Below are 14112 nucleotides of genomic sequence, written 5' to 3' on the forward strand. Positions count from 1 at the left end.
GCAGGAAAGGAGAGATAAAGATGCTGATAAGGACGGAGGGGCGGGAGAGCACATATTGAAGAGAAATGGAAGACAAGCGAACGGATATGACTGAGATAAGAAAGGAAAAGAGACATACAGTCTTGAGCGTCTTATCTAATACCTTGATATAGCGAGTTAGCGACACAAGATGGGATGAGTTACACCATGCAAGCAAATTAATCTTCATGGATGAACATGGCACTTTCTTCTTCTCAGGAGACACTCACGAATATGAAGTAAGAATTTGACTTTAGTGAATAAATTGAACTTCAGGTCAGTTACTGAATACTGGCCAGTTTCGAAAGAGAATTATTTTTCCTCAAGTTACATGAAAATCCTTTCCCATGAGGACTCTTTTCATGTCATGCTCTCACAATAACGGACACAGACAAAGAAAGCAGTGGTCCTTAAAACATTTGACTACAGAAGATGTTACAAGTAACAGATAATGTTATCTAGAGCAGTGGTTCCAACCACCTCTGACCTTAAAGCATGCAACCTTCCACGACTTTTTAAAGACACTCATGTATGTAACTGCTTAGTACCGTCCCGCCTAGACTGATAGAAAAATCAGTTTAAGGACTGACTGACACGTATAAACGAAAGCAAGAGATCTCTACTGTTTCAAACACACAAAAGTGACCCGGCCAGTTGTTCTAACGTCAAACAGGTGTTGAATCAAGTACAAAACAAAGAGCAACACGCTACACCCGTGAGAGGCGATTTGCGTCTGAATAAGTATAATACTTCAAGTTGTAATGCTGCACCTTCAGTTCAATTAGGTGTGTTATGATCATTTCATCCCGCGAGTTTGGGCGCTGGGTCCTTTTCGAAGACTTCCCGAACTGCGGCCAAAGACTATAGATAAAACAAGACTGGAAAGATTGCCATTCACCATAAGAAATTCGTGTCGCCAGTAAAGATGCCAGATACCGCTAGAATAGTGGATAACAGCTCCATCCATTGAGTGAACCGCAAACTAACGCCTCGGTAAACAAACAGCGCCACGATTTGAATAATCGCTTTGAGTTCCTTCCTCCACACACACACACACACACACACACACACACACACACACACAGTAGTGTGGTTAGAGCGCTGGCTTCACAAGCCAGAGGACCGGGGTTCGATTTCCCGGCCGGGTGGAGATATTTGGGTGTGTCTCCTTTCACGTGTAGGTGGTGTTCACATAGCAGTGAGTAGGTACGGGATGTAAATCGAGGAGTTGTGACCTTGTTGTCCCGGTGTGTGGTGTGTGCCTGGTCTCAGGCCTATCCCAAGATCGGAAATAATGAGCTCTGAGCTCGTTCCGTAGGTTAACGTCTGGCTGTCTCGTCAGAGACTGCAGCAGATCAAACAGTGAATTACACACACACACACATTATCAATAATGTACTCTAGTACAGTACATATTTACTTCATCTACCTGTGACCCCGTTCTAGCTCCCTTGTGTCCAACTTGAGTTACAAGTATATCATAGAGATATATGTATATTGTACATGTGCGATAACTATTTATAATTATGGAGGCGACACACACACACACACACAGCAGAATGAAAGGTTTGAAAGGCAATGGGAACTGAAGAAAACACAATGGACTGAGTCGAGGGAAGCAGAGATGGTTGGATTACAAGAAATAATTAAAGATCAGTTGAAGGAAGACAAAAAAGAAAGGTCCAAGGAACTGGTTAATGTAATGAAGAATAAGGAAACATTGATAAGGGAAATAACAGAAAAGAAGAAGAGTGTGGTAATATTTGGGATGAAAGAACAAAATATAACATATAAGCCGAAGAGAATTAAGGAAGAATTAAAAACGGTAAGAGATCTGTTCAAAAATCTAAATGATGATGAAAAAAAGACCTACAAGAAGAAGTGGAAGAGATCCATAGACTGGGTCCGTATAAGGAGGGAGTGAGCAGACCGATTAAAGTAGTACTGAAGTCACAACAATCTGCGGAGGATATCCTATATAGAACATCAAAGTTAAGAGAGATAGAAGGTTGTAAAGAGGTGTTTGTGAGAAAGAATAGAAATGAGGAAGAGAGGAGAAGATATAAGGAATTGGTGGAAGAGGCGAGAAGGAAAAATGATGAGCGGTCTGAGGAGGAAAGAGAAAGTTTTTGGAGAGTTATAGGAGAGAGTCAGAAAGTGGTATGTGGAAAGAAGGAATACGGAGGAACCCCTAGAGGGAGCAGTGGGTGGACCGTAATGTATACTAATATAGATGGGATACTGTCAAGTAGATTGGAATTGCAAGACTATATGATGGTGGAGAAGCCTGATATAGTGTGTTTGACTGAGACAAAATTGCATGAAAAAACAAAGATAAATTTGGATAATAAATATAATATATGGAGAAAGGATAGGGAGAGTAAAGGTGGAGGAGGAGTTATGATTATGACGAAGAAATAAATAAATGTGGATAAGGTTTGGTATGGGAAGAACAACGCAGAAGTGATAAGCATAAGGATAAAAAGTGATGGAAAAGAATTAATAATCATGGTGACCTATGTACCTCCTAAAACAAATTCTTGGACATTAAGGGAATACGACAATATGATCAAGGATACTTTACAGAGTTTGGAAAGTGTATTATCTGGAAAAAGAAAGGTGATACTAGTAGGAGATTTTAATTGTAAGGAGGTGGATTGGGAAAATCTAGTAAGTGGTGTTGGAGAGGAAGCATGGGAGAGAGATTTCTTAATCTAATGATGGAAAATATGATGGAACAGAGGGTGAAGGAAAATACTAGATATAGAGGAGATGATGAACCGGCTAGACTGGATTTGGTGTTAACAAGAGAAGTGTACCTATGTGGAGATATACAATACAAGTGTCCTTTGGGAAAGAGTGATCATGTGGTTATGGAAATGCAGATAGCAACAACACAGCGAAGGAAGGACGAGACATACAGGAGTGGTAGATTGAATTATAGAAAGATGGACACAGAAAGTTTGAAAAATTATTTCAGAAAATTAGATTGGGAGATGTTACAAATCAGAGAAGTGCAAAAGAAATATGAGATTTTTATGAAATATTATAAAGAAGGAGTTATGAAATTTGTACCAAAGTATAAACCGAGAGAGGAAGGAAGAAAGGATTGGTTTAATGCAACTTGTGTTAAGGCTAAGGAAAAGAGAGATGTGGCTTGGAAAAGATGGAAAAGAGCAGGAATATACTAAATAAGGAGAATTATAGAGTGGCGAGAAATGAGTATGTGAGGGTAAGGAGGAGGAAGAAAGAAAATTTGAAAAAGATATTGTAGACAAGAGTAAGGAACATCCAAAATTGTTTTACAGGTTCATAAATGGTAAACTTAAAAGAGAGAGTCCATTGAAAGATTAAAAGGAGAGCAAGGGATAGTAGATGACCCTAAGAATATAGCGGAATTGCTAAATAATAGGTTTCAGCAAGTATTTACTGAAGAAACAATGTTTGTAAAGCCTCAGAATGTACAAGGAAATGTGCACATGGATGACATTAAGATACCTAAAAGGAGTTATATAAAATGTTGGAGGAACTTAAAGATGATAAAGCGATGGGACCAGATGAAGTTTCAGGAAAATTATTGAAGGAGTGTAGAGAAGAATTGATTGATCCATTATATGATATTATAAGGTGTTCATTAGAAACAGGGAAGTACCAGTAGAGTGGAAGAGAGCTGAAGTGGTGCCCATTTATAAGGGAGGCAGTAAGGAAGAGCCTCTTAACTATAGACCTGTGTCTCTAACAAGTGTGGTCGGTAAGATTTGTGAGAGGGTGATAAAGAAATATTGGATACGGTTCCTGGAGGATCATAAGTTATTATCGGATCATCAATTTGGCTTCAGGAAAGGGAGGTCATGTGTAACAAATCTACTGAGCTTTTATTCAAGAGTGGTTGACAAAATACAAGAGAGAGAGGATGGATGGACTGTGTATATTTGGATTTAAAGAAAGCTTTTGACAAGGTACCTCACATGAGACTGTTATGGAAATTAGAGATTTATGGAGGACTGAAAGGAAAAGTGTTAAAGTGGATGGAAAACTACTTGAGATGGAGGGAGATGAGAACGGTAATAAGGGATGCAAAGTCGGACTGGTTGGTGGTGGAGAGTGGAGTCCCACAAGGCTCAGTGCTGGCACCAATACTTTTCCTTGTATATATTAATGACATGCCAGAGGAGTAAACAGTTATATTAATTTGTTTGCGGATGATGCGAAGTTGTGTAGGTGTGTGAAGAGTGAAGAAGATTGTGAAATTTTACAGGCAGATCTGGATAAGATTTGGGAGTGGAGCAAGAGGTGGCAAATGGAATTTAATCTGAGCAAAAGTCATGTGATGGAGATGGGGAAGAGTGGAAGACGGCCAAGAGGGTCATATAAGATGGGTGAAGAAGTAGTGTTGAAAAAGGTGGAAAAGGAAAAGGATTTGGGAGTGATAATACAAGACCATGGGCAGTTTGAGGCTCATATTGATAAGATGTTTGGAGAAACGTATAATTTGATAAAAATATTGGATTAGCCTTCCATTATATGGATAAAGATATGATGAAGAAATTAATTAGTACGGTAATTAGACCAAGATTGGAATATGCTGGAGTGGTTTGGTCCCCTTATAAAAAGAAGCATATAAGGAAGTTGGAGAGATTGCAGAGAATGGCAACAAAAATGGTTCCGGAATTGGCAGAAATGACCTATGAGGAGAGATTAAAAGAAATGAATTTGCCTACCTTGGAACAAAGAAGAGAAAGAGGAGATTTAATACAGGTTTATAAACTGTTGAACGGACTGGATGAAGTGGATAATGAGCAAATGATGTTGAGAGAGGAAAACTTAAATAGAACTACAAGATCGCATAGTAAAAAGATAGCCAAGGAATATGCTTGAAGGATGTGAAGAAATATAGTTTCCCACAAAGATGTGTGGAGGTGTGGAATGGTTTGAGTGAGGAGGTGGTGTCAGCGAGGAGTGTGCATAGTTTTAAAGGAAAGTTGGATGTGTGTAGATATGGAGACGGGGCCACACGAGTATGATACCCAGGCCCTGTAAAATTACAACTAGGTGAATACAACTAGGTGAATACACACACACACACACACACACACACACACACACACACACACACACACACACGGCGAGGCAAATGGGCAAGTCTCTTAATGTGTGGCCGCTGCTCACCTAGCAGTAAATAGGTACGGGATGTAACTCGAGGGGTTGTGGCCTCGCTTTCCCGGTGTGTGGAGTGTGTTGTGGTCTCAGTTCTACCCCGAAGATCGGTCTATGAGCTCTGAGCTCGCTCCGTAATGGGAAAGACTGGCTGGGTGACCAGCAGACGACCGTGGTGAATTACACACACACACACACACACACACACACACACACACACACACACACACGTGTGTGTGTTGCCTCACTAATTATATCGCACATGTACAATATACATATATCTCTATGATATACTTACAATTCAAGTTGGATACAAGGGAGCTTGAACGGGGTCACAGGTGGATGAAGTAAATATGTACTGTACTAGAGTACATTATTGGTAGTGTGTGTGTGTGTGTGTGTGTGTGTGTGTTTATTTACCTATAGTTGTGCTGTACAGCATGGCACATTAGCCTGTCTCCATATCTATAGCTATGCATATAGCTTGTCTGTGTATGGTGGCTGCAGTAACTACCCTTTCACTTATTACACTTAAGCTATACCTGTCATGTTCTTTAGGAAAGCGATAGAAGACCAAGTGTGGGTGGGTGCCCTTTGTTCTGCGACAAAATTAACACATGGATGTCCCACTCTAGTGTTCATTTTTGCGGATTTCTTGAGAACATGCGGCGTGTAACCTGTCACTGCTGTGGGCCCTCTTGTTTGAGTGTTGACACATGTAAACATGCAGACGGATCAACGGTGTTGATCTTGATCTTAAGCTGCAACAGCAGCGCCATCGCGTGAGTGAACCGCAAACAAGAAGAGTTACCAGTTTGCCTAGGCTACACGGTAAATTGACGCTTTCCAGTCTTGTTTATTTATATAGTCTTTGCTGCGGCTCTGACAAACCTTGTAATCTTGTACTCGCCAAATTACTTATTATCGGATTGGTGCCTAGATATCAATGAAAAACTCGCTCCCCTCTCTCTCTCCTTGATAAGGTGACAACAACTATGGCATCCCATTCAAACTATACTTCACTACACAGACTGTTTGTATACTGTACGAGGTGCCACGGGCCAGTGCCAATGAGTACAGGAGCACTTTTGCACCAGCACCGCTTTTGGCACCTACAAGACAGTAATGGCGGGGCTTTACCTCAGGCGGGAATGGGTGCGTGGTGTCTGGCTGTTTGCGTGCTACTCTCCTGGCGTTTGCTGAACCTGTGACTGACTGACTGACTGACTTACTGATTCCCTGGAGCAAACTTACCGGATTAACTGCCACGTGTCAGGATATGAATAGTTGCCAGACACCGCCAAGCATTCACCTCCGAGAGCGCAAGGTCCCGCACGCTTCCGCAAGGCGAGCCGTATGCTGGTCCTTCCGATTCGGGGGAAGTATGCTATACTGTACGCCATACGGTCCCCAACGGAACGCGGGATCCGTTCTGTGGCTTCCCTGCGTGGTCTGTTGACTTCTTAAACTCTGAAGGCTTGGTGGGTGGCATGAAGTAGTCAGAGGAAGGAGGAGAGGGAGGAACAAGCCCTGAATCATTCAAGATAGAGCATTTAGCAAAAGGTTTGAGCAAAGAGTTCACCTTTAGTATCAGTGCGTCTATATCTATACATGAATGAGGAACATAGTCATACTCATACATAGTCATACAACATCACACAAAACAATGCAGACACCTTCATACTATGGTTACAGACGTTTCATACAGGGACAGCCACACGTGGGTCTCATGGTTTCCTGCAGCCTCCTTCATCCTCTCATGCCCTTACGTTCTTGGTAATACGGGACGCTTTTCAGTTTTCGCCTTTTGGCAGCAAACATCCTCAAAAACTCGCGTGTCAAGTTTTTTTTTTTTTTTTTTTTTTTCCTTTTTTTCTTTTTCTTAATTTATTTCATTCTGTTGTTTTAGTATTCCCATATTCCCCCTTGATACTTAACCTACATTCTCTCTCTCTCTCTCTCTCTCTCTCTCTCTCTCTCTCTCTCTCTCTCTCTCTCTTAGGACAAGCTATCCTTAAAACACAACCATTTTCTCTTATACTCCATTTTCTTTCTTGTTCACTGGTTCACAGTTCACTGTCACACTTCACAGTTCACACTACAAGTTTACATTTCGCCTGGGTCTGAGGCGGAGGGAGGCGACGTTCTGAGCTTTGGGACAGAAAATGTTCAAAATAACCCATGAAACTTAAGATGACGGTAAATAACGACAGCAGGAGATGTGAAAGGGAGGTGAACCGGAACAATAAGTGGATTGTATACGTCTTACCTAAGCAACTTCTACGAGAGGTGATAATGTGTGTTTTTTAAAGAGAAAAATATGTGGCTGTGTTAAGATCATTCTGACAACTCCCTAACTAATATTGAACAGTTGTTATGGCCTAACCCAACTTTACCTAACTCGATACGAATAAAGTTAATCCTAATAATGATCGATGCAAGTAATTAAGCTTACCTAACGTTATTAATGTAAAAAATAGAGAAAGGAAAGAAAGAATAGACAAGTAAGTTACGTTTTGTCAAGATGGAATAAGAGAAAACGAAAATAAATGTCGTTTCTAGAAATAAAGAAGGAAAAGAATGAAAGAAAACAAAACAATGCCAAAAATAGAAAGGAAAGTAAGAAAAGACAGGTAATTGAGGTAACAGAGAAAACTAGAAAAAAAAGAAAAGAGGATAATCTACAAATAAAGAGAACAAAGGAAGAAAGAAAAATGAAAGCAAAAACATTTACCTTTCAGAAGTAAAAACAAAAACACAGGCACGGCATTATCTTTCCCTGTTTTCTTGTCTTCTTCATCTCACATGGATTTCTTCATCACCTGAGAATATCAAACAAACTTTCATCTTCCTTCAGTAGTGGCGGCGTGTCCTGCAGTGCTGAGCTGGCGCCGTGAGAAGGATTTGTTTGTCTCCATCGCCACAACTTCGTAGTGAATCTCGACATGTTGGGATCTGATTTCATGTTCGTGCGAACCTAAATGTCGACATCGATTATTATTTTTTTCATTCTGACTAATTATTATTATTATTATCATTATTATTATTATTATTGTTATTATTATTATTATGATTATCATTATTTCCTTTATTGTTCGTGTTTGTGATGTAGATTTTGCGTTCACAAATGACTGGCTAAGTAAATGAGATCGTATGTTATCATTGTGAAGTCTTTTGTCCTCTTCCTTTTTTTTTTTTATTATCCTATTTTTTTTATCAACGACTTATAAGATGAATGAATAAATTAAACAAATAATAAAAAATTTAAAAATCTAATACGGATAACTTTATACGTATATAATTTAGTTGAATTTGAGTCCTTGAACAAATAAAACGAATAAATAAAAACAGAAATACAAATAAATCAATAAGCAGATAAAACCACAACAATATTATCTACAAGATTTGATCTCTTATCTTCCTCCTTCAGCCTTGTGGTGGTCTTGGAATTAGTAGTCTTAGATAACAATACACATGTACAGTACATGAGATGCTGCTCCTCTCCAAGATAAGAAAGATAGCGTTACTTCTTCTCTTATCTTGCCTAGTGAGGACTTTCAATTGACGTGACTATATGGCAACACTGTCTAGACGATAGTGGCAATAAATGGAATGGATATGCATAAAAACTCTTCTTTTAATGTGAAAAGTATATTTGATCAACATTACGAGAAAAAAAAAAAAGCTTTGTCATCTCTTGGTTTCTTCTTTCTCCTCTTGTCTCATTCCTCGTGTATTTTCTTCTATCAAAAGACAAACGCTCCCTTTATCACATTTTTCCTTCGTTATCACCAGTTTTCTCACGTTTCCTTCCTCATAGTTCCTTTCCCATTTTGTTCTTTATTCTTTCGCAAACCTTTCATCCTCTCCTTTTCATTACTCCATTGTTCTTTTGAGATCTTCCTTCCTCTTATTTTCTTCACCATTATTTCACAAACTTCTCTTCCTCTCCTTTTCCTTCTTCCATTGTTTTTTTCGTAATCTTTTCCTCTTTTTTCCTTTCTCATTCTTTCGCAAATCTCATCCTCTCCTTTTCCTTTCCCCTTTGTTCTTTCGCAATCCTTTCCTGTCTCTTTTCCTTCCTCACTCCTCACTTCGTATAAACGTAGCCTATCCTAGCCTAGCCTAAAAAGCACCAGGCAACATTCTGTAAGGCACACGAGAGCAGTAAGTCTCCCAGAAGAACCCATATTTTGCCGCGCATTTCTCCTCATCTCTGAACACTCTATGCACGAGAAGGATAGTGAGGAAGATGAAGTAGGAGAAGGGCAGAATACCACGCCCTAAGCCAGGAAGACACCAGGATAGAGCCAATAGGAGTTCAAAGGTGTAGTTCAAATGTCTAGCCACTCCCCAGAACCCAGCTGTGAGGAGTTTGGAGTGCTGGATGCCTTTATCTGTCTCCCTTACAGCTTCTATATAAGTAGCAGGCTTTCCCCAAAGGTTACATCGCCCGTTAGTGGCTTTGAAATGCTCCTTCTCCCAATCCACCCTGTAGTTGAGAGAAATAGCTAAAATGCCCAGTAGAAATGTGGCTATAGACTCAAGAGTACTCATAACTGGTGGATTAGCAACGAGATAATATGAGGCGAAGGTGTAAAGGGAAGGAACGAAGGCTAGACACCCCCAGCAGATATAATAGCCAGCTCTGTCTAATATTATATCCAGTGTGTTGAAGTAACCAGTCTCCCACCAGTAAAACTTAGCGAGGTACACTGTCTGGAGAGCCGCGGAGACAAGGTGCGCTAGGCTGAACCCATGCTTCTCCCACCCTGCCAAGAAGAAATTCACTACCAAGAGCTCCCACGCTAGCAGACCGAAGCGACAGTTGGTTAATTGTTTCACGTCCACTCCCAGAATCCTCGGGTGAAGCTCCATGCCGCGGTAAAACTCGTAAAGTAAAGGTTTTGGCTTCATTACCTCTGCGCTGTCTGGCCATGTTTTCCCCTTCACCAGCAGGAACACGCACAGCAACAGCGCCAGCAGGTTACATGTGACGATTATCTGAAGGAGGAGAAAGAGGAGCTGATGTAACCCGAATATCTTACGAATTGCTGCCTACTTACCACTTCAATACTGGGGCACACACCTTGAGGTTTGTGTACGATTAGACCATTTTATTGACATTAGGAAGTGTCTATGGAGGTCATAAGATGAATGGCCACAGACTTCACTATTTTAGCCCCTTCAATACTGGGGCACACACCTTGAGATTTGTGTACAATTAGACCATTTTATTGATACCAGCAAGGGTCTATGGAGGTCAGAAGATTAATGACCACAGTCTCCACTATTCTTAATCCCCCACATAAGTTTCTAAAGCTGTATAAAATCACCAAATGGCAAATAACAAGTAGGATGAACATGGAAACACATCATAGTACTTAAGACGTTAGAAGGAAAAGAAGGAAAGACAGAAAGGTAGCAAAGACAGAAAATATAAAAAAAATGTGGTACTTACGTTAGAAAAATTACGGTACAGGTGAACGGGGAGATGTGGGAAGGCGAGAACTAGAACCAGGTATGCAACAAGGGATACTAAAAGAACTGCATTCCATTAGCCTTGTACTTGGGCGTATAGTCAAAAGACGTGCGTGGTCCGTAAAATTCCTTGCCTGGCACCTGGAGAGAGAGAGAGAGAGAGAGAGAGAGAGAGAGAGAGAGAGAGAGAGAGAGAGAGAGAGAGAGAGAGAATGGGGGAGTAATTATTTAATTTTACATGGTACTAGGAAGACATAAGGAAGTGTGTGTGTGTGTGTGTGTGTGTGTGTGTGTGTGTGTGTGTGTGTGTGTGTGTGTGTGTGTGTGTGTGTGTGTGTGTGTGTGTGTAATATATGAGGGAAAATGCAAAAAAATAACCGCATTCATAGATATAAATAACGAAACTAACAAATAAAAGAGAATGAATAATGGAGGAAGAGGAAAACATGGAAAAAAAACAAACGAAAGGAAGAAAATTACACAAGAACAACCAAATGACAAACAAACTGAATTAGGAACACAAAAAACTAAACTGGAAATAGAAAAAAGAAAAAGAAAAACAGAAAAAAAATAATAAAACACGTCAAAACAAAACAAATTTGAAAGACAAGAAAAACAATAACAAAAACATAACAAACGCAACACAACAACAAACAAACACAAAAAAAAAAAAAACTAGAAATAGAAAAAGAAAAACAGAGAAGAAAAAACTAAATAAAACACGTCAAAGCAAAACAAATACGAAAGACAAAAAAAAAAATAAATAAACAAACGTAACACAACAAAACAACACAAAGAAAAAAAATAAAGCGAGAAAGAAAAACAAAAGATAAATTAAATAAAACAAATAGAAAAAGACAAAAGAAAACAATAATAAAAGCACAACAAACTTAACCCAAGAATGAACAAAAAAAAAATATATATATATATAAGATAAATTAATTCAAACACTTAAAAAAACAAAACAAATAGAAAGACAAAAGAAAACACACAGCAACACACCAACACTCACCCACACAGCAACACACCAACACTCACACACCAACACTCCAACACAGCAACACACCAACACTCACCCACACAGCAACACACCAACACTCACCCACACAGCAACACACCAACACTCACCCACACAGCAACACACCAACACTCACCCACACAGCAACACACCAACACTCACCCACACAGCAACACACCCACAACACTCACAACACTCACACACAGCAACACACACAGCAACACACTCACCCACACAGCAACACACCACACACACACCCACACAGCAACACACAGCAACACTCAGCAACACACACACAGCACACCCACTCACACAGCAACATACCACCACAGCAACACTCACCAACACTTACCCATAGAGAGGCAAAGGCCCACAGCATCACAACACCAACAGTTACCCACGCGCTTCCATTCCCCATCAGTTGACACGGGAATGAAGTTTCGTCTGTCCCCAGCCACGCCAGGAGCTGTACCCCCACAGTGGCCCCCAGGATGATCAAAGGGGGGCCAATGTAGTACCTTAAGATATCATATGACTTCATGCTGTTGGGGAAGAGGATATGGTTGAAGGGAAAGGTTCTCAGTTTAAAGATAGTTGTGTTGTTCTATATATTTGTGGAGGAGGAGGAGGAGGAGGAGGAGGAATACAAAGGAAAGCCAAACAGCACCAAACAGACCTCTTGCTCCTTTCGAGGCTGTTTGGTAAATACTTCTAACTGGTTATAGATAAGAGAGACAAGACAGCACAGGAGGAGGAGGAGGAGGAGGAGGAGGAGGAGGAGGAGGAGGAGGAGGAGGAGGAAGAAGAAGAAGAAGAAGAAGTAGAAGTAGAAGTAGAAGTAGTAGTAGTAGTAGTAGTAGTAGTAGTAGTAGTAGTAGTAGTAGTAGTAGTAGTAGTAGTAGTAGTAGTAGTGCTTGTTCCCGCCAGTGAGTTGTTTAGAAAGGGGAAAAACACCAAATATTCAAGTGTAGAAGGGAAGGAAGAGGAGAAAGAATTAAGAGGTACAATAAGAGTGACATTTTCTCGCCTCTAAACTTTGAGACCACTTGAATTCTGCCGCCAAGAAATGTAAACGTGTGCGTGTGTGTGTGTGTGTGTGTTTCAAGGACACGCACATTAATCTTTCTTATCACTTTCGTTACGTGAATATATAAAGAAAAAAAAAACAGAGCAATGACTGATAAGTTAATTAAATTTGCAGTCAATTTTTTTCTCTTTCTCTTCACTTTCAAGTAGCGATAAGACAGAAATAGCAGGAATTCGCTAGTCTCCGTGGAGTTAGCGAATCACTATTATGGAAGGTTAATATCGCCAGAAATACTACAGTCAGAACTCCACCTATGATTATATAAGCATCACAGTACATACCTTTTAACCCCTTCAGTACTGGGACACATTTTTACCTCGAGATTTGTGTACGATTAGACTATCTTATTGACATTAGGAAGGGTCTATGGAAGGTCAGAAGATTAATGGCTACAGTCTTCACTATTTTAATCCCCAACATGAGTTTCTGAAGATGAACAAAATCACCAAATAGTAAGTAGAATGAATATGGAAACGCGACATGGTACTGAAGGGGTTAATAAGTAGTAATAGAGTAATTTAAATATAACCCGTGTGTCTCTGAAAAATTGTCGATAGCACTAAATAAATACATCCTCAAATAGTAACTAAATGCAGTAATAGAAAGTCCTAAATCAAAACAACAACAACAATAACAATTCAACAGTAATGCATTTAATTATGAAGACAATTTACTAAACACACATTATATAAAAAAGAAACTAACAAAAAAATAAACGGAAAAAAAAACTGACATTGAAAAAAGAAATAAATAAGAACATACCATAAATTTATATTAACCCATTTATCTCTACAACCAACACACACACACACACACACTCACCCCCTCTCTCTCTCTCTCTCTCACACAGTAACAAGACTCACCTTCAAACTCATGTGACGCTTCCTTCCCTCAGGTGACAGAAGATCCCAGGTGTGAGGAGGGAGGAAGTGAGAGGAAGAGAGACAGCTTGAAGAGTGAGAGTTGAGGGAGAGAGAAGCTGTGTATACTCCCTCACTCACTCACACACACACTCTCTCTCTCTCTACACACTGCGAGGTGCCAACTTCACAATATTACTCACTCCTTACTTTAGTCTTACTTTTATCTTTATTTTTATTTGTTTGTTTTTCTTCGTCAGTATAGACAAGTTGGTTACATAAAAGTCGTCAAAAGTAATTTAACTTTTGTTCGCTCAAGTTATATAATTTGAGAGAGAGAGAGAGAGAGAGAGAGAGAGAGAGAGAGAGAGAGAGAGAGAGATTCTTTACTTCACTAATATGTTTACTGCTGAATCATGATGGATTATTGACAATGGAATAAGAAAGAGAGGCATTACATTTTTTTTTCTCCCTCTCTTCATTTGAATTTC

General features: G+C 39.8%; 2 protein-coding genes across 20 annotated transcripts in view; both read right to left on the bottom strand.

Annotated features, from left to right (window-relative positions):
* LOC123509901 overlaps nucleotides 1-8101 on the bottom strand; it is a 15332-nt gene extending 7231 nt beyond the window's left edge. For 10 of the 19 annotated variants that reach the window (XM_045264632.1, XM_045264567.1, XM_045264619.1 and 7 more), the window contains exon 1: nucleotides 6316-6417. The gene's annotated coding sequence lies outside the window, so the exon portion shown is untranslated. Of the gene's footprint in view, nucleotides 1-142; nucleotides 754-788; nucleotides 1039-5717; nucleotides 5860-6315; nucleotides 6418-7909 lie in introns of those variants that run through there. The other 9 variants (XM_045264585.1, XM_045264527.1, XM_045264617.1 and 6 more) reach the window with 7 other exon arrangements.
* Nucleotides 8102-9144: 1043 nt separating this feature from the next.
* Nucleotides 9145-13975, bottom strand: LOC123509394 (7-dehydrocholesterol reductase-like). Its single transcript, XM_045263690.1, is given in 5 exon segments — nucleotides 9145-10179; nucleotides 10637-10716; nucleotides 10719-10797; nucleotides 12027-12216; nucleotides 13625-13975. Coding segments are annotated over 4 exon segments (1227 nt in total). The 5' UTR covers nucleotide 12216; nucleotides 13625-13975; the 3' UTR covers nucleotides 9145-9300.
* Between the last annotated feature and the right edge of the window lie 137 nt (nucleotides 13976-14112).

This window comes from Portunus trituberculatus, chromosome 3 (assembly GCF_017591435.1).
Source record: "Portunus trituberculatus isolate SZX2019 chromosome 3, ASM1759143v1, whole genome shotgun sequence".
NCBI lineage: Eukaryota > Metazoa > Arthropoda > Malacostraca > Decapoda > Portunidae > Portunus > Portunus trituberculatus.